The sequence below is a fragment of the Natator depressus genome, chromosome 2 (assembly GCF_965152275.1).
Source record: "Natator depressus isolate rNatDep1 chromosome 2, rNatDep2.hap1, whole genome shotgun sequence".
NCBI classification, from domain to species: domain Eukaryota; kingdom Metazoa; phylum Chordata; order Testudines; family Cheloniidae; genus Natator; species Natator depressus.
In genome coordinates, this window is record NC_134235.1 from 94,927,412 (window position 1) to 94,947,314 (window position 19,903).

Sequence of the window (19,903 nt, forward strand, 5' to 3'; positions counted from 1 at the left end):
ACTCCACTTCAGGTAACTCCTGAGCATCATCCCCACAGGGAGGAGGGAAGTTTGGAATCGAGTGAAGAACTCAAGAACGAACCACATTGCCAACCACTATATTCGATCTAGAGGAATGGACGAAGGAATAGTGCTTGGAGAAGGTATGTACTGAAGACCAGCTAGTGGCTCTGCAGCCCTCATATACTAGAATGTCTTTAAGTAATGCCATAGATGTTGATTGTGATCTTGTAGAGTGTGCTAACACCCAAGGAGGAGGCTAAATGCTGATAGCATTGTAACATGCAAAAATACACCCACAGATCCACCTTGATAACCTCTGAGGGGAGACAGTGGATCCTTTAGATCTGCTTGCAATGGAAACAAACAGTCTAGGAGACTTCCAAAATAGTTTGGTCCTATCCATATACAAAGCCAAACCTACAGTATGAAAGGAAGCCTCCTGTTGAGAATTGTGGGTTTCAGGGGAAAAAAAGCAGTAAATGAATGGACTGATTAAGATGAAACTCGGATGATGCATTAGGTAGGAATTTAAGGAATAAGGAATTTAGGGACGGAAAAAAACCTGGTCTTTGAAAAATACTATGACGGGGGATCTGCTATTAAGGTGCCAATTTCTCCAACTCTTCAGGCTGATGTGATTGATACCAAAAAGGCCATTTTCATGGACAGATTAAGTCAAAACTGGTGTTTTGATGTCAGCTGGGTATTTGGGCCAGGTGGATGAGAGGTTTTTCCCCGCCTTGGGCATCTACGTTTCTTACTTGGGTGTGGGGGGAGGTCAGTAGGTCTTTGGAACCCAGAGAATCAGGGTAATCTGCTGGCGGGCTGCGAGACAGTGTTTACATTGACCGTCTGCAGGCACAGCCGCCCGCAGCTCCCAGTGGCCTAGGGTCACCGTTCCTGGCCAATGCAAGCTGTGGGAAGTGGCACTGGCCGCAGGGATGTGCTGGCCACAGCTTCCCGCAGCTCCCATTGGCCTGGAAGACTTAAGGCACTCAAAGGATTTATCGTTGACAGATTAACTGGAGTCTCTGCTGCTTACGGGTAACAAGACCCACTCAATCACCAGACTCCCGTATGTCTTCGGTGCCTTCCAATTCCAATTCATCACCTGTTTTGGCTGGAGCTGCCTCCTCAGTTGTCTATAATCTTACAAACCAGATGTACAAATTGTAATGGTAGGTTAATATTGATGTAAATTCCCTTGTCAGTTACAGATTTTTAACATTTTAGGGGTTTTAAAAATGAAGACGCTATAGTTTATGCTGTTCATATGAGGGTTATTCTAATTACTTCAACAACTTTAAATCCTTGAAGGATTTCCCCCCCATTTTTAACGTAATACAAATTTTTAAAACATTATACTTTATTTAAAAGAGACATGGTAAAAATAAACCCCTTGTTTTACCACACGGCATAAGTACATAAGAATGGCCATACTGGGTCAGACGAAAGGTCCATCTAGCCCAGTATCCTGTCTTTCAACAGTGGCCAATGCCAGGTACTTCAGAGGGAATGAACAGAACAGTTAATCAAGTGATCCATCCCCTGTCACCCATTCCCAGCTTCTGGCAAACAGAGGCTAGGGACACCATCCCTGCCCATCCTGGCTAATAGCCAATGATGGACCTATCCTCCATGAACAGATTTAGTACTTTTTTGAGCTGTGTTATAGTCTTGGCCTTCACAACATCCTCTGGCAAAGAGTTCCACAGGTTGACTGTGTGTTATGCGAAGTAATATTTAACCTGCTGCCTATTAATTATATTTGGTGACTCCCTAGTTCTTCTGTTATGAGGAGTAATTAACACTTCCTTATTTACTTTCTCCACACCAGTGGAGGAAGAAAAATTCGCTGTCACCCAGAGAGCAATGGTAAGGCGAATGTGTAAGATATCGCTTTGTGATCATATACCAAATGAGGAGATCAGAAGGCGTCCAGAGGTGACCGATGTAGTGCAGGCGACGTACGACGCAAAGCGAAGATAGGAAGGTCATGTAGTCCGCAGGCAAGACAAGGGGTGGACAACCCTCATCAGTAACTGGATTCCCAAAGACCATAAATGACTGCTGGGCAGTCCGAAAATGCACTGGGCCAATCCCATGACAAAACTTTTAGCCAGAAATGGAAAGAACGTGCTCACAACAAAACAGAATGGCGTGGCTTCGACTTGCGTTCGTGGAGGCACGGGCAAGGACAAGCCGGACAAAGGTGACATCATCACATGGTCACTACTGACTAGTACTAGAAAGCTAGATCCACTTAAATGAAATGCTGTGGGTTGTAACCTGTTAATGTAACCTGAAATATTACTGTTAATAATAAAGGTACAATTAATTCAAAAAAGTGTTAGATGGGGTACTGACATTTATATAGAACTGTAAACTTCAGTAATCAAACATTTTATTTACAGAGAAGCTTCTTAAAAGCAGTATTAAATATAACAGCTTTATTTTTAGACTGAAGACAATGAAAAAATACTATTGGCAAGCATTTGATTTACAGAGTATTTTAAGTATACTGTAGCATGTGTGTCTTCAGGCTTACCTTCCAAAGCACATTTCTGGGCACTTTTACTGACAGCCAGCAGGGACAGTAAAGCACCTGCAGCAACTCGTTTCCGCACATCTTTAGAGGATTTTCCTTCATAGCTCTGCAAATGAGTAAAGATTTATCACTACATTGGAAAAGTAAAACTGTCAAGGTTCCTCCCCCACTCTGAACTCTAGGGTACAGATGTGGGGACCTGCATGAAAAACCTCCTAAGCTTATCTTTACCAGCTTAGGTCAGAACTTCCCCAAGGTACAAAATATTCCACCCTTTGTCCTTGGATTGGCCGCTACCACCACCAAACAAATACTGGTTACTGGGGAAGAGCTGTTTGGACACGTCTTTCCCCCCAAAATACTTCCCAAAACCTTGCACCCCACTTTCTGGACAAGGTTTGGTAAAAAGCCTCACCAATTTGCCTAGGTGACTACAGACCCAGACCCTTGGATCCTAAGAACAATGAACAATCCTCCCAACACTTGCACCCCCCCTTTTCTGGGAAATGTTGGATAAAAAGCCTCACCAATTTGCATAGGTGACCACAGACCCAAACCCTTGGATCTGAGAACAATGAAAAAGCATTCAGTTTTCTTACAAGAAGACTTTTAATAAAAATAGAAGTAATTAGAAATAAGAAATCCCCCCTGTAAAATCAGGATGGTAGATACCTTACAGGGTAATTAGATTCAAAACATAGAGAACCCCTCTAGGCAAAACCTTAAGTTACAAAAAAGATAGACAGAAATAGTTATTCTATTCAGCACAATTCTTTTCTCAGCCATTTAAAGAAATCATAATCTAACACGTACCTAGCTAGATTACTTACTAAAAGTTCTAAGACTCCATTCCTGGTCAATCCCCGGCAAAGACAGAATATAGACAGACACACAGACCCTTTGTTTCTCTCCCTCCTCCCAGCTTTTGAAAGTATCTTGTCTCCTCACTGGTCATTTTGGTCAGGTGCCAGCGAAGTTACCTTTAGCTTCTTAACCCTTTACAGGTGAGAGGAGCTTTCCCCTGGCCAGGAGGGATTTCAAAGGGGTTTACCCTTCCCTTTATTTTTATGACAAAAACATATACTGGAGAAACGTTCATGATCATGTTTATGCCTGTACAAGTGATGTACCATTTTGAGTTCTCATTCTGATGACTCAAAATTAGAGCTGGGCAAAATTTTCATTTTGCAGGAAATTTCAATATTTCAAAATTTCCCACGAGCCAGAGATTGTGAAAATTTTTGTTTTGGAAACACCAAAACATGGTGTCTATCTGCTTTAATTGGAGAGAAACATGTTGAAGTTAGAACAATTAATTTTGTTTTTTTTCCCCCTGCACAACTGTCAATCTGCGATAAATGTGTCTATATGGGCGCTATCTTTTGCTGGGGAAAAGTGTACAGGAAGATTAGCTAGATATTGGGAAAGTGACTATGTTAAGACTTTACACTAAACCTAGGGATTGAGTTTCTAAATACTATGTGTACTGATCTTGCTATATCAAGAGAGCTGCAAAAATCCACTCACCAATTTGTAACTTCCCCTAGGGAGTAAGTGGGGAGGAGCAGTTAAGACATCAATTTCTACAGAATTGTAAAAGTCACTCTGCTGCTAATTGGTAAGGCTATGAACAGAACCTCAGATATATACTTGAGATATTCAGCAGAGAAGAGCCCTAAAAACAGATGGAACCCATAAGGCGGTGGAAAGGCTAGAGTGTATGCCCACACAACAGCAGTAAGGAGGTTCTGGGGTTGTAGGGGAAGAGGGAAAGGTCTCCTCCCTTCCAGCCATCAGAGTGCACTAGAGGGAACTTAAATTATCAACAAAGATAGCACTCTAGTAAAAATCCTACCATCTACAACAGAAATTCTCCTGAGTGCATTGCACCTAGACTTCACAGATTGTACCCCACCCGCTTCTATCTTACATATCATCCCCTGGCTATTAGTTTTAGTCCTCCAGCTAAAAGTCATTGTCCAGTATGTTTTTCAAGCCCTAAATGTGCAATAAATTAATTCTTGCTTTAGGGTTATTTACTACAGAGCTTAAGGCAGTTAGACAGGCCTGAATAAGAGAGTCAAAATAGGAATGAAAAAGAATAATGTTTTTCGGACAGGAAAACAAACATTTTGATTATGGGTATGTCTGCACAGCAAAGAAAAACCTGCAGCTGGCCAACTCAAGTTCACGGGGTGGATGAGATGGGCGGGGGAATCTCTTCTGCTAAGACAGCAACAAATGAAAATATAGAATGAAGTACTGTTTATGAACAGTTCATCAACCACTAACAGATTTAACATAACTTGAAAAAAATATGATGCTGTAGTTCTTATAGGTAGGTCACCTTTTGGTTGAAGTAAGACAGTTCAAGGAAATCACCTTAGGAGAAATGAGTAGTGTGTAGAACTGGAAGGCATCTCAGTTAGACATCTAACAAGAGAAGTCAGGAGAAATGGAAGCTAAATAAGAAAGGTGTAGTTTGGGACGCAAAGAATTGTATGCACTGGTGGTTGGAAATAAGAGGGAAATTTTGAGTTGGTTGTCTAACTCTCCTTTGGGCCACTGAAAATCTCTCACTAAGCCCTCCAGCTGGGAAGTCTCTCAACAGCAGAAAGCTGACTTTGGGCTTGATTTACCTCTAGGTATGCTAGCTTAGGTGAGTATAATAAAGAATGGAAGGGTCTGCGAGAGTGTAGAATTGTGGCAGCACATACTACCTCTCAACCCTCAAAGGAGTATGTAATTAACCATCTCAAAATGTGACTGCTCCTAGGAACGGAGCGGCATGGCCAGAACAGCTGGGAGTTGTGCTGAGTCATTATGCAAGCAAGCTTTTAGCAAGCTCTGGAAGCAATGTAAAGATTCCTTCCTTAAGTGGAAACCCCAAGGAAAGTGGTACCAGTTGGGGTAAATCAAGCTTTGAAGAGCCCTAAACCCACAGAGCAGGTTAAGTTTCCTGTTAGACACATTTGGAAAACTAAAACCACCCCACAATAAGTATCTGGTGAAATGAAACGGAAGTTCAGTGACATTGCTAGTCATGGCTAACATTTTGTTTTCCACGTACAATAGCAATTCTTCTAACAGTGGGTAAGTGCATCTTAGCAAGTATTCTGCTATTTCTATAATGGAATTTGGGGATTCCTATTGGAGTAGTGTATGATAAAAATTAAAAGATTTACACACTTTAATCTGTTAGTTTTCCCAGATCATTAATTACATTTTGAGTTTCTTCCAACTGAAGTTGCCAAAGAGCTTTCGTGATTCAACCACACATTTTATGCCCTTCTCTTAATAAGTAGTAAAGGCTTTTTTCCTGTGCTAGCCTGTTCAAATGCTAATTGTGTATATCTTGCCTCATACTTAAGAGTAATAAGTAAGTGTTCTCATCTCATTAATATTTGATATATATTTACTAATTGGTCTATCATGTTGCTTTTCTGTAATCTGAATACCCCATTATGTGATCCCTTAGGAGTAAATAAATGCTTCTAAGTAAATTAGGGTACTTATACAATATTCTTACTCATGGCTCAAAAGTTCATTTTTTCTTTCCTCCCCCCCCGAACTGTCTTGGGAAAACAACTGTAAAAAGTCCATATTCTCTCAGAACTCATCCCTTAACATATTCCCTACTACTCTAAGTGGAGCAAGTACTGAGAGGTTAATCAGAGACCACAGTATTAGATCAATCACAGGAAGTAATGATTTAGAAATGAGAAATAGATCACTGCTACATTAGATGTACCCTCTTTTAGGTCAGACACTTCTTGGCATGGATGGCTTGTGCTCTCTTGGTTGGGACTAAGGATCGGAGGGCTCAAGGTACAGATCAGGGCTATACATTCCCAGAAAGCATAGGGATAGTTTATAATTTTATCAGTGAATGAAGAACACTGTCTCTACACTCACTGAAAAAGTTTGAGCCCTCAAAGGCCAAGACCTTGACCATGGCCTGCACTTCCCTTGGATGACCAATCCTTGAAGCCACAATACACATTGCATGGTCACTGCAGTGGCCATATGTCTAGCTGAGGGGTCTGAGCCATCCATCGCTGCTTGTAAGGCTGTCACCAGCTGGGCTTCCCTACGATGTCCTTAAGAACCTTTCAGCCAGTGCTGGTGCCAGCCCATTGGGAGGCCCTATGCAGGAATATTTTTGGCCCTCCCCCCACAAAACATACTAATAATTTATAGGGGGCCCTCTTGAGCTGCTTGGGCCCTAAGCAATTGCTTAGTCTGCTTATGCCTGGCGCCGGCTCTGCTTTCAACTGTCATGAGGGAGCTTTGTGAGAAAGGCACTCACCCTGTCCCAGGTGAGAAAGTCACACTTGTCACAGCAGGGCCTCACAGTTAGCTTGGTGCATGTGCAGTGAAGAGGAGAAGTACAACTTCCTTCCAAAGAGGTTGAGTCATTTGTACTCCTTGACCTTAGGCATACTTTTGCCGATTCTCGATTTCTCCTACACAGCTAGTACAATGAAGGAGCCTGAGACGGGGTGAGTGGAAGTAATAAAATCATCTGGGGGTCACCTAGTACCTCTTTTTGATCCATTTCACCATTGGTGGTATAGTGACTGGTGTCTGCCAGAAGGGTTTGGCTGGATCAAGCAATCCCTCATTAATGGGAAGGATGATCCTGATGAACAGAAGCTGACAGAATGTCTAACAGCTTGATTATTTCAGAGAAGTTCCACAATGTCTGACTCTCCAACAATCCTCACAAGGAGCTCCTGAAATGCTTTAGAACTGTTAGGTGCCAGCACATACCTCTTTATCCACCAATGAAGAGAGATCCTTTAGTGGCAAGATAGGGAGGTGATGTCACTCTGTGCCTGGATCTGGTTCCTCCTGATATTCTGGCATTGGTAGCCTCACCAGAGATACCATCTGAGGAGAGTGATCTCTTCTTTGATGATGGAGTGACCCCCTTTCAGTGCCTGACTGACAAGACACTGAGGTGTCACTGCTGGCTTTGACACTGATGTTGAGGTTGGGTTTGGTGCTGGGGCTATAAGTGCTGGCACCAGATTTTTTTTTTTTTCCTTTTCTTTTCTTTCAGTTTCTTCTCCTATGCAATCTTTAGTGTCGCCATTCTGACTGAAGGGCTGTTACATGATACTGGCATGTGCACCAATAGAATGCTGGACAAGGTTGTTCCAAGTAAGTGGAATTATAGCCTTGCTCTTCCAACTTGTGTATCATAGCAGAGAAGGACAAGAATACAGAGCATCTGCTCAGAATATGAAATTTCCCTAAGAGAGACATCTACTGTATTCATCCTTCAGAGACAGACAGGGCTTGAAGCTTGCAGGTTTTGAGACTGTAATTTTGAAGAGCCCTATATATGATGTGAGAGTATAGAGGCGGTCTCACTAGAAAGTTCAGTTCAGAGGGGTCACACCAGTCGAAATCAGGAGATCAGAAGTAGTTCTGAAGACATGAAGAAGTTAGCCTGAGCTAAGTGTGAGAGACACTTGGCAAGTTCTGTCTTATTGTCACAAGCAGCAAGAGGAAACTGAAGGCTGTGGCCACTGGAAAAGGGGGTGAATAGTTAGGTAACAAAAAATGCAGATGATATAGAATTACTCACGATAGTGAAGTCTAATGCTGACTGTAAATACTTTAAAAGGATCTCACAAAACTGGGTGACAAAAATGGCAGATGAAATTCAATGTCGATAAAATGCAGAGTAACTCACATTGGAAAACATAATCCCAACTATACATACAAAATGATGGGGTCTAAATTAGCTGTTATCAATCAAGAACTGATCTTGGAGTCATAGTGGATAATTCTCTGAAAACATCTGCTCAATTTTCAGCAGCAGTCAAAAAAGCTAACAATGTTAGGAACCATTAGGAAACGGATAGATAATAAAAACAGAAAATATAATGCCATAATCCATGGTATGCCTTCACCTTTAATTCTGGATGCAGTTCTGGTCACCTCATCTCTAAAAAGATATATTAGAATTGGAAAGCGTACAGAGAAGGGCAATAAAAATGATTAACAATGGAACAATTTCTACATGGTGAGAGACTAAAAAGACTGGGACTGTTCATCTTGGATGAAATGACTAAGGGGAGAATACGACAGAGGTCTATAAAATCATGAATGGTGTGGAGAAAGTTAATAAGGCAGTGTTAGGAACGTCTTCACATAACACAAGAACGTGGGGTTTCCCAGTGAAATTAATAGGCAGTAGGTTTAAAACAAACAAACTTCCTTTTTCCTTACTTCTTCACACAATGCACAGTTAACCCGTGGAATTGTTGCCAGGGGATGTAGTGAAGGCCAAAAGTATAACCGGTTTCAAAGAAGAATTAGATAAGCTTATGGAGGACAGGTCCATTAATGGCTACTAGCAAGATGTTCAGGGATGCAACTTCATGTTGTGGGTGTCCCTACACCTCTGATTACCAGAAGCTGGGAGTGGATGACAGGAGATGCATCACTTGATAATTGCCCTGTTCTGTTCATCACCTCTGAAGCATCTGGCACTGGCTGCTGTCGGAAGATAGGATATTGGGCTAGATGGACCACTGGTCTGATCCAGTTTTGCCATTCTTACGTTCACACCACCCTTCATGTCCACGCACAAGAACTTGAGGTGTCACAGGGCACATGAGAGGCCCCAACAGTCACTGCTACCCAAAGTTTTTCAAGTCTCACGTGTGTAAATAAAGCACATCTACAGTAAGATCCACACCGACACATATCTGAAAGAGAACTATTGTTCCAGCATTGTGGCAAAATAATGGAATATTACGAGAAATATCACTGGGCATCGAGGTATCAGAACAAAAAGAGCAGTTAGCCATATCAATTTATAAAGAACAAATTCAGACAAACTTGACAGCTTCTAGTGACTAAAATAGTTAAAAATAGACCGATGTGGATATTTCAGTTTTATTAAATCATTTGTTATAGTTTCACATGAAATCTTACTATTACCACCAAATATACAATGATAAAGTGCAGGTAGCTAAGAGTAAGCCAATGAAAGTGATAGGGAGCTGAAGGACTTATGAGGAAAGAGAAGTTAAATATATAGCAGCTAAGTGATAAGTAATGTAAGACATATTAATGTTCTACAACTGACAGTGTAAATATCAAGGAGGGAAAAGAATTATTTAGGGGAGTACAAGGAAGTATAAAGAGGAGTAATGAGATGACATTAGGAAAGAAAACATTTTGGTTAATATCAAGAAAATTGTCCTGTTGGTGAGATCTATTACGTTAAGGAACCATCTCCCAATGGAAGAGATAAAAGTTCAGTGCTTGGCAGATTTAAAACTAGATAGTACAATGCATTAATAAAAGTTCTGTATGCAATAATCAGACACTAGCAAAGGATCGACTAATGGCCAAATGGGTTTTCTCAGTTCCTAATTTCTATGATTATGTGATGTTAAAGAGCACTCTGCTGCTGTCATTTACAGGAAGAAAAACAAGGTCTCAATCCTTAAATATTCCAAGGCATATCTGGAACAGTAGGAATCCTTTTGGCCAAAATATCGAATTATTTCCGATTTAAATTTGCATTATGATATTCTAATTATGTAAGATGTTCCCCTGCAGTTTAAAACAGATATTGTATTCACTTCCTACCCTAAACTATTATGTAATGTTGCTGTGTGGTGTTAAACAGCTGTTGTCTTCAAAGAAAGCTGTATAACAGTGGTGGGAAGAGTGATTTCTATGGTCCAGTCCACACATGAGATCCACTTCCTGGACACTACAGTGCTAATAAACGATGGTCACATCAACACCACCCTATACCGGAAACCTACTGACCGCTATTCCTACCTACATGCCTCCAGCTTTCACCCTGACCACACCACACGATCCATCGTCTACAGCCAAGCTCTGCGATACAACCGCATTTGCTCCAACCCCTCAGACAGAGACAAACACCTACAAGATCTCTATCAAGCATTCTTACAACTACAATACCCACCTGCGGAAGTGAAGAAACAGATTGATAGAGGCAGAAGAGTTCCCAGAAGTCACCTACTACAGGACAGGCCTAATAAAGAAAATAACAGAACGCCACTAGCCGTCACCTTCAGCCCCCAACTAAAACCCCTCCAACGCATTATTAAGGATCTACAACCTATCCTGAAGGATGACCCAACAATCTCACAAATCTTGGGAGAAAGGCCAGTCCTTGCCTACAGACAGCCCCCCAACCTGAAGCGAATACTCACCAACAACCACATACCACACAACAGAACCACTAACCCAGGAACCTATCCTTGCAACAAAGCCCGTTGCCAACTGTGCCCACATATCTATTCAGAGAACACCATCACAGGGCCTAACAACATCAGCCACACTATCAGAGGCTCGTTCACCTGCACATCCACCAATGTGATATATGCCATCATGTGCCAGCAATGCCCCTCTGCCATGTACATTGGTCAAACTGGACAGTCTCTACGTAAAAGAATAAATGGACACAAATCAGATGTTAAGAATTATAACATTCATAAACCAGTCGGAGAACACTTCAATCTCTCTGGTCACGCAATCACAGACATGAGGGTCGCTATCTTACAGCAAAAAAACTTCAAATCCAGACTCCAGCGAGAAACTGCTGAATTGGAATTCATTTGCAAATTGGATACTATTAATTTGGGCTTGAATAGAGACTGGGAGTGGCTAAGTCATTATGCAAGGTAGCCTATCTCCCCTTGTTTTTTTCCTACAAACCCCCCCCCCCCCCCCAAGACGTTCTGGTTAAACTTGGATTATTGCTGTGCACATTGTAAGATGAGCTATTGCCAGCAGGAGAGTGAGTTTGTGTGTGTGGTTTTTGGAGGGGGTGTGTGTGTGGGGGGGGGGGGTGAGAAAACCTGGATTAGTGCTGGAAATGACCCACCTTGATTATCATGCGCATTATAAAGAGAGGTTTCAAAGAGGGATGGGCTATTACCAGCAGGAGAGTGAGTTTGTATGTGTGTATGTGTGTGTGTGTGGGGGGGAAGAGTGAGAAAACCTTGATTTGTGCTGGAAATGGCCTTCCTTGATGATCACTTGATGATCACTTTAGATAAGCTGTTAGCAGCAGGACAGTGGGGTGGGAGGAAGTTTTGTTTCATGGTCTCTGTGTGTATATAATGTCTTCTGCAGTTTCCACGATATGCTATGCATCCGATGAAGTGAGCTGTAGCTCACGAAAGCTCATGCTCAAATAAACTGGTTAGTCTCTAAGGTGCCACAAGTACTCCTTTTCTTTTTTCTTTTTACGAATACAGACTAACACGGCTGTTACTCTGAAACCAGTTTATAAACCAGTTTGTTTGAAGTGCTCTGGATTCTTTACTAAGACTAGTTCTCAAAATAGGTTGACCGAGCTTTTAATTAGACATTCAGCATTACAATAGAAACATGATCTCAGTCATATAATCAAAACCATAATACCATTGTATTAATTTATTGAATATATAAATTTATACCTGAATTATTAATTCATTAAGTTTGGCTCCTGATGCCAAACTTTCTTCAGCTTCATCTAGAAGAAAAGTAATTGTTGGGTTGGGGCAAATATTCTGTTTATCTTGGAGCTGCCTTTTCCCCTCTTCAGCCAAGAGAATGGAGAGGAATTGCAAACTGGCCATATATAAACTGGGACATGTGGTAGACAGATGCACACAGTCACAAATTGTATCTAAAAGGTCAAATACATAACAGATTTTTTTAAATTTCAGCATCAAGACATGGTTAAACATTTCAGACCTGGAACAGACTAATCCAAGGCATATGCCTGGGTCAGGGAACAGCACACTAGTGCTTGCAAGAGATATCCAATGAGCCCTAAGTATTTGCTCCTAAGTTTAAAAATATATTTTTGTATTCTAAATTTATGGAAAGTGTGAATGACTAAGTAATTCATGTTACACTTGAAATTAAAAGAACAAAACCACAAATGAGCACTGAAACTGTTTAGTCAACCTTCACTTGCTATACGAGTCACTTGCTTGAATTTTTTAGACCATTATACTGAAGACAGCAACCATCAGAAGCTTTTCATTAGAAACTGACTCTGTTGGCAGAAGTGCAGTTAGGCCCTGGCTCAAAAAGTGATTTAGCACATGCCTAACTAAAAGCATACATTTCAATGGGACTACTTAGGTGATTAATTGTAGGCACATGCTAGATTACCTTGCTTAATCAGGGTCTTAATTACAATAATTAAATTATTATTTGTGTAATAGATTAAACTATTATACAATAACAAGTGACTACATATTGACTCATGCAGCAAGAAAAGGTTTTGACCTTTAAAACTATTTTTCAGGCTTGTATGTTTTTGTTTGCTTTCTTACGTTTTAGATAAACTATCAGTGTAAGAAAAAAACAAAAACAAAAAACAGTATGCTGTGGCTCAGATCAGCCTCTAATTAAAGCTGATTTACTTTATCCCAAAGTTTAGAACCAGAAACTGTTAAAGTCTATACAAAAAAAAAATATTGAAAGCGGTGTAATAGCTGAGAAATGACTTTACGGAACTATATAAGAAAAAGCTATAAAAAACAAACAAGGGTAAAAATACAATCCATATCTTCTCAGTAAAAAGCAGACACATTTTGTTTATTGTTATGGACATGTCCTTTATAAATATTTGATAGCATCTAATAAGAGGTCATCCTCATTATTAGCTGCAAGGTCTAAATCCATCTAAGAATAGGCATTACCAATTATTGCAGTCCAATGTTTTCCAAGAGCTGCTGTCACAGATGGAAGAGCAATTTGGCCACTTTTCCTTAACAGTATAGCCAGAAGGCTAAACAAGTCTGTCCATGTTTGGTGAACCACAGATGTTAACTCAGTATCTGCGAACAGAACATAGGAAGTTCAAGCTATTAACACACACAGAGAAATCTGGATATCTAAGCCTGACCACAGAAACTTATCTTTAAAATAAGAAATGATGGAAAAAAAACCACACAAACAAACTTGCAACACCCCTAGCCCATAGGCAAATAATTCAGCCCCAAACCAATTTTAACTCAATTTGTCCCCTTATTTCGTAATAATGCTTGAAGACTAGAGAGTAAATGGCTAGCAGATATAAACTTCTAAATATTAGAACATAGCAAATGAAACATGTAACTATAGTTTAACATACAGTGTTAGGAAAGATGGTACTGATTTTTCTGAGTAAGACGTGCATCTGTCTGTCTAGACAAGAGAAGTATCTACATATTACCCAAGCCATCCAGAGAGCGAATGGAGAGGATCTTTAAGGTATTTCCCAAAAGAGGTTTCATTAGCTCATCCTGGATCACAAGCTGAGTATCTACCAATAAACATGACTGTAGAAGCCTGGACACTGAAGACAAATACTGAAGTAGGAATAAAACCTGTTAAAATAGTAAAAAGGAAACACAAGCTGGATCCTTGCAACCTGATTTTACAGTATGTTAAGACCTACTTTAGGCAACACCACATAATACACCTTTTTGGATATCTATGTCTATCTATATATCTAAGAACATAAGAAGAACGGCCATACTGGTTCAGACCAAAGGTCCATCAAGCCCAGTACCCTGTCCTCTGACAGTGGCCAATGGCAGGTGCCACAAAGGGAATGAACAGACAGGTTATCAAAGTGATCCATGCCCTGTCACCCAATCCCAGCTTCTGGCAAACAGGCTGACCATTCCTGCCCATCCTGGCTAATAGCCATTGATGGACCTATCTTCCATGAATCTATCTAGCTCTCTTTTGAACCCCGTTATAATATTGGCTTTCACAACACACTATGGCAAGGAGTTCCACAGGTTGACAGTGCGTTGTGTGAAAAAAAATCTTCCTTGTGTTTGTTTTAAACCTGCTACCTATTAATTTCATTTGGTGGCCCCTTGTTCTTGTATTATGAGAAGGAGTAAATAACACTTCCTTATTTACTTTCCCTATACCACTCATGATTTTATAGACTTCTATCGTATCCCCTCTTAGTCGCCTCTAAATATACGGTTGGCAGAATTTGATTTTTTTTTTACTTTTTTTTGTCAGTTTTTATTTAAGATTTTTTTATTTTTACTATTTTTATTTTTAAAGTTGTGGGGGATAGGGTTGAATTTAGGGTTAGGGTAGTACTTACAGCAGGGGGCTCTCTCTGTGGCCCAGGGGCCCAGACACCAGGGAGCAAGGTGCTGGGAAAGCAGCAGTCCTCCTGGACCTGCAGAACAGAGATCCCCAGCCACAAGAAGGATTATCCTGTGGCTGCGGGGGAGGTCACTCCACTGCCGAACAGTTCCTGCCAGGGACGGCTCCCACACTCCTGGCTGTTGAGTGAGCGAGCTGGGCCGTGACAAGGGAGCTGCAGAGGGCTCCCTGCACAGCTGTAGAGCTGGTGACAGTGGATCCCTGCTGGCATAAGATGTGGAGAAGGCTCAGGGTCCTGTCTGGGCATAGCAGAGACTCCTGGCCAAGGCTATAAGGAGTCGTCGTCGTCCTCTGCTGCAGAGGAGGCCACCCTGCTGCTGACTAGTTCCTAGAGCCCCTCACAGCTGAGCTGAGGGTGTCTTTGTTCCACTGGACCAGGATTGCAACCTACCCTGCACCATGTGCCTGCAGAAATTGGGTGTCACTGACCCCACTCACACACTCACCAGCCAGGAATGTAGCAGCCACCCCCATGCAGGAACTGATCAGCAGTGGGGTAGCCTTCCCTGCCACCAGTGGCTCGTCTTTCTCCTTGAAGTCCTAGCCATGTGCAGAGTCTCTGCTCTGCAAGGCCAGGACAACTGCTGCCTCCACTGCACCTTGTGTCTGCAGGGATCAGGTGTCATCAGCCCTGCAGCCATACAGAAATCCTCTGCTGCTCTGCTGTCATAGTCCTGTCCCCTCACTCTTGTGACAATGGAGCTGCAGAGGGCTACCTGCATGGCGGGTGACACCTGATCCCTGCAGGTGCAAGGTGTGGGAAAGTCTGTAGTCCTGGTGGGGCAGAGCAGAGACCCTCAGCATGCCCAGCTGGTGAGTGAGAAAGCAGGTCTGTGTCAGCAGGTGTGCAGCTTCAGCAGTGGGGAGTGGCCTCCCCCACAGGTGGGGGCTCCTCCACACAGTCCTGGTCAGGGGTCTCTGCTCTGCCCCATCAGGAAGGCAGACTCTCCCCCCAGCCTTAAAGCAGCACAAGGAGTCCTGTACAGCTACCCTGTCACAGACCCACTCACTCCCATGACAGCAGGGCTACAGAGGACTCCCTGCATGGCTTCAGGGACAGTGACACCCAAGCCCTGTAGATATACCTATAGTTACTCATTGATTTTTTTGTCACTGATTTCAGCATCAGCTGAAATTGACATTGTCATAAACATGCAGCTAAGGGTAGCATTAAAAATCCCTCCTTCACCTGTAAGGGGTTAAGAAGCTCAAATAACCTGGTTGGCATCTGACCAGACGGACCAATGGGAAAAGAAGATACTTTCAAATCTGGCCAGGGGGCAGGTTTTGTTTGTGCTCTTTTTGTGTTCTCTCTTGAGACAGAGAGAGACCGACCAAGCAGGTAATCTTGCTCCTACTGAAATGAAGCATCTAAAATTACAGAAATTGTAAGTAATAGCAAGGAAATGCGTTAAGATTATCTTTTGTTTTAGCTTGTGAATTTTCCCTATGCCAAGAGGGAGGTTTATTCCTGTTTTTGTAACTTTAAAGTTGAGCCTAGAGGGGAATCCTCTGTGTTTTAAATCTTTTTATTACCCTGTAAAATTACCTTCCATCCGGATTTTACAGAGGTGCTTCTTTTACTTTTTTCTTTATTATAAAGTTCTTCTTTTAAGAACCTGGTTGGTTTTTAGTGTCCTAAAAACCCAAGGGTCTGGTCTGTGCTCACCTTGTTAACCTATTTGTTTGGTATATTATTCTCAAGCCTCCGCAGGAAAGGGGGTGAAGGAGCTTGGGGGGGATATTTGGGGGGGGGGGGTAGGGCTCCAAGTGGCTCCTCCCTGAATGTTTGTTTAAATCACTTGGTGGTGGCAGCAATATCGTCCAAGGACAAGGAAAGGAATTTGTGCCTTGGGGAAGTTTTTAACCTAAGCTGGGGAACATAAGTTTAGGAGGTCTTTCATGCAGGTCCCCAGTAAACATAGTATATTTTCCTCTCAAGTTTACATAAGAATTTGATTGGATAGGTTATGATTTAATGTAATTTACATGACAGTTTAGAATAGCTTTGATACAGCTGTTCTAAGATATTGGGTAGATACAATGTAAACAAACTGATATGGTTGTATAAGTTTAGGACTCAGGATTTTTAAATTCATACAGTGCATTTCATAATCACATACAACTAACCTGAACTTTTGTATGTTCAACGTGACATGGATGAGGCAGAGGAGCTTTCAATTCCAACATACATCTTTCAACCAACCTAGCATTTACAAGACTAATGGAAAATATAGGATAAATAGTTTGTTGGAGTAATATATGTTTCAACTTTCATGCAAAACAAAAGAAACTATATTAATATGCTATTAAAGACAACGGTACATATCATTAACTTAGAATAAAATACATTACAGGGATGTGACAATTATCCCCCAAAAGTTATATTATTTCAAACCCTAGCGCAGATGCAGTTATACTGGTATAAAAGGTGTTTGTGGTTTTTTTTAAAAGCAAAATAGTTTTACCAGTACAACCACTAGTGCTGATGTTGTTATATCAGCAGGGAGGAGCATAATTCTACTATAGCTTATTCCCCTTCCCACACAGGAATAAGCTACACAGGTATAAACACCTTTATATTGGTGTAACTGCATCCACACTAGCAGGGTTTTTATTGCTTTAATTACACTAATATGTAATGTGTAGACAAGCCCCTAATAAAAGTCTTTGAAATTCTAAAGGCTGTCCTGCACTAAGATACAACTAGCTGGAAGCTTTACTGTTTAAAAACACTGTCAGATACTTCCTTCATGTGACCACAAGTAGCTCTGAAGACCAGCATACCTGCAAGTGCTTCATATGTCACAGGTGGACCAACCACTACAGTTTGAAAAATTAAACCTTTTTTGTAACATACTGTAAGTACATTTGTTCTAAAAATATATATTAACTTTAACCTAAGTATCACTTTAATGTTGTTTAGTATTAACAGTTTTTGCATTTAATTACTTTGAGTTCTTAAAAAAAACAAAAAACAAACAAAAATAGTGAGCGTCTCAAACCTAAGCCCTCTCTCAGCTGCCAAACATCACTTGGAGATATAGGAGAGGGGAAAAGGACAAGTCCCATGCTGTCAAACTCTACTTTCCCCTCCAAACCAAACTTTCCAATATACACAAGCATACATTTTGTGCAATTAAAAATATCACAATGAAATATAATCACTTACAACTCTCAATGTCTGATGATCACATATTCAAAAATGGAGAATAAATAAATACCCATCTGAACAAAGGTTAATCATTACCAAAGGGAAAGAGGAGATGCATACACTGATGTAAACCTGTACCAGAAAGACTCACTGAAAATAATGAGAATCATCTGTCTGGAAGTGGGTACCTTTTCTGAAAGCATAAAATGAACACATGCGTCTGCTAACTTCATTTAAAAAGCGTTTGTGAACATTTCAGAGTACCCGAGAGCCAATCAATAACTGTCACAAAGTCCTGGTTAGAAACATGGATATTGCTGATCCTGTTCTAGTTTTCCTCTACTGCTGCACCTGTTTGTAGCTCAGCAGTTATTGATCTCTTACCTACTGAGCGGTGTTAGTAAGTGTGCTTGTCGAAGAGCAATTCCAGTGTCCTTTGGAACAACCACCAGCAAGTTGTCCAGCAGGCTGCATACAGCTGACAGGAGAGGAGGTGTGACTAGAGCACACTGATTAGACAGAACAGCAGTCTGGGGAGAATCATGTGGACTTGGAGATGCTGTTGTGGTTGTGTCACTCTGACCTAGAACACAGCGACCAAAATAAAAACACTCATCCAAAGATAAAACAGAGCAATTACATAATACAAAGAACTATACATATTATTTGCTACCCAGTGTATCCAACTTCCCTATCGATTTTTAAACAGTAAAACAAGGGCTTCTTGGAACAAAAGACATATGAAGTTTCACCTCAAACTATAAGAAGTCAAATATGGAACGCTGCTTGGCAAACTGTGGCACAAGAGACCTGAATGAATAATCAGAAAGAAGACAAGTGGGAAAAATTTAAAATAATGAATGAAATATCTGTACGTAGTGTTCCTTAACTGTTGTTTTTATTTAATCATTTGTGATAATAAAATATATTATCAAAATTTATATAAATTAAGTAAGACAATGCCCAGATTCTATGACTGAGGAATCCAGAGAAGCATATTCATAATGCTAATTTGCCTGAAAATGTTAAAAATATAGTTTTTCATTTTAACAGATAATTACTTTAAAAAACAGTTTTGAAATAATCACACTTCTAGAGAGGGCCGAAGTGTGTGGGGTTTTTTTTGTTTGTTTGTTTTTTTTTAAGACTGATGACAGATTAGGAGAGATGGAGAAAGAATGGGACAATGAAATTCAAAACAGAAGATCTTTATGTCAGACATTTATTTCTCTACTGAAAGCTTCGTGTTCTGGAAAACTGACAGATTGACAGCAACGAAAACTGATGCCCATCAAACACGTGTATCTCTAAAAAGATTAGTGCAGGCTTCCTTACATAGCTATGCCAGGAAAGCTCAGACTTTGTGCCCCACTGCTGAGACCACCAGTAGGAACACCAATTAGTGCCAACTGTGGTGATTGTTTCTGCAATGCAGACATCTGTCCATTAGAAACTGACAGACCATGAATTTATTTCAGATAGGCTACAAAAAAGCCACCACATGCAACTTTTGGTTATTACCAACTTGTTAGTACACAGAACCTTTTATTTCTAGACTACTGGGTCAAAGGAAGGTCAGACAGCCAAACCAGCCAACTTCCAAAAAGATACTTTTTAAAATTAGCTATAACTTTAAGAAGTAGCTGTTGTATTTAATGTTCATGTGTAATTCTCTCCCTTCCCACAAGGATAATGGATTTCTTACCTTCAATTCCACAGAAAACCTCATGTAATATTGCTAATCTCCCCTCACCCCAAACCAACCAAAAAACGTTTGTGTCCATGGATACATTTAAAAATTAAACTCAAATCTGGTTTACCTTGAGCCATAAGCCGGTCAACTGGTATTTCAGGGACAAAACAAGCTGATGCTAGCGGGGTAGGGGCCTGCAGCTCATCAACACTCCCCAATGACGGCGACGCAGAAAAGATCTAGGAAGTCATAAAAGCAAAGCAATCAATTTACTCTTTGTAAGTATTATGGTGTTTATTGTCCAAAGATAGATAATTTTTCA

At 40.9% G+C, this 19,903-nt stretch overlaps 1 protein-coding gene across 1 annotated transcript in view; it reads right to left on the reverse strand.

Moving 5' to 3' along the window:
- RTTN (rotatin) overlaps window positions 1–19,903 on the reverse strand; it is a 151,885-nt gene that overhangs the window by 27,745 nt on the left and 104,237 nt on the right. Inside the window, exons 35-41 of the mRNA XM_074944710.1 lie at window positions 19,709–19,820; window positions 18,273–18,471; window positions 16,865–16,955; window positions 13,773–13,926; window positions 13,258–13,395; window positions 12,019–12,230; window positions 2,552–2,657 (exon numbers count right to left, since the gene is read on the reverse strand). Coding sequence (XP_074800811.1) covers window positions 2,552–2,657; window positions 12,019–12,230; window positions 13,258–13,395; window positions 13,773–13,926; window positions 16,865–16,955; window positions 18,273–18,471; window positions 19,709–19,820 — 1,012 coding nt within the window. The remainder of the gene's footprint in view (window positions 1–2,551; window positions 2,658–12,018; window positions 12,231–13,257; window positions 13,396–13,772; window positions 13,927–16,864; window positions 16,956–18,272; window positions 18,472–19,708; window positions 19,821–19,903) is intronic.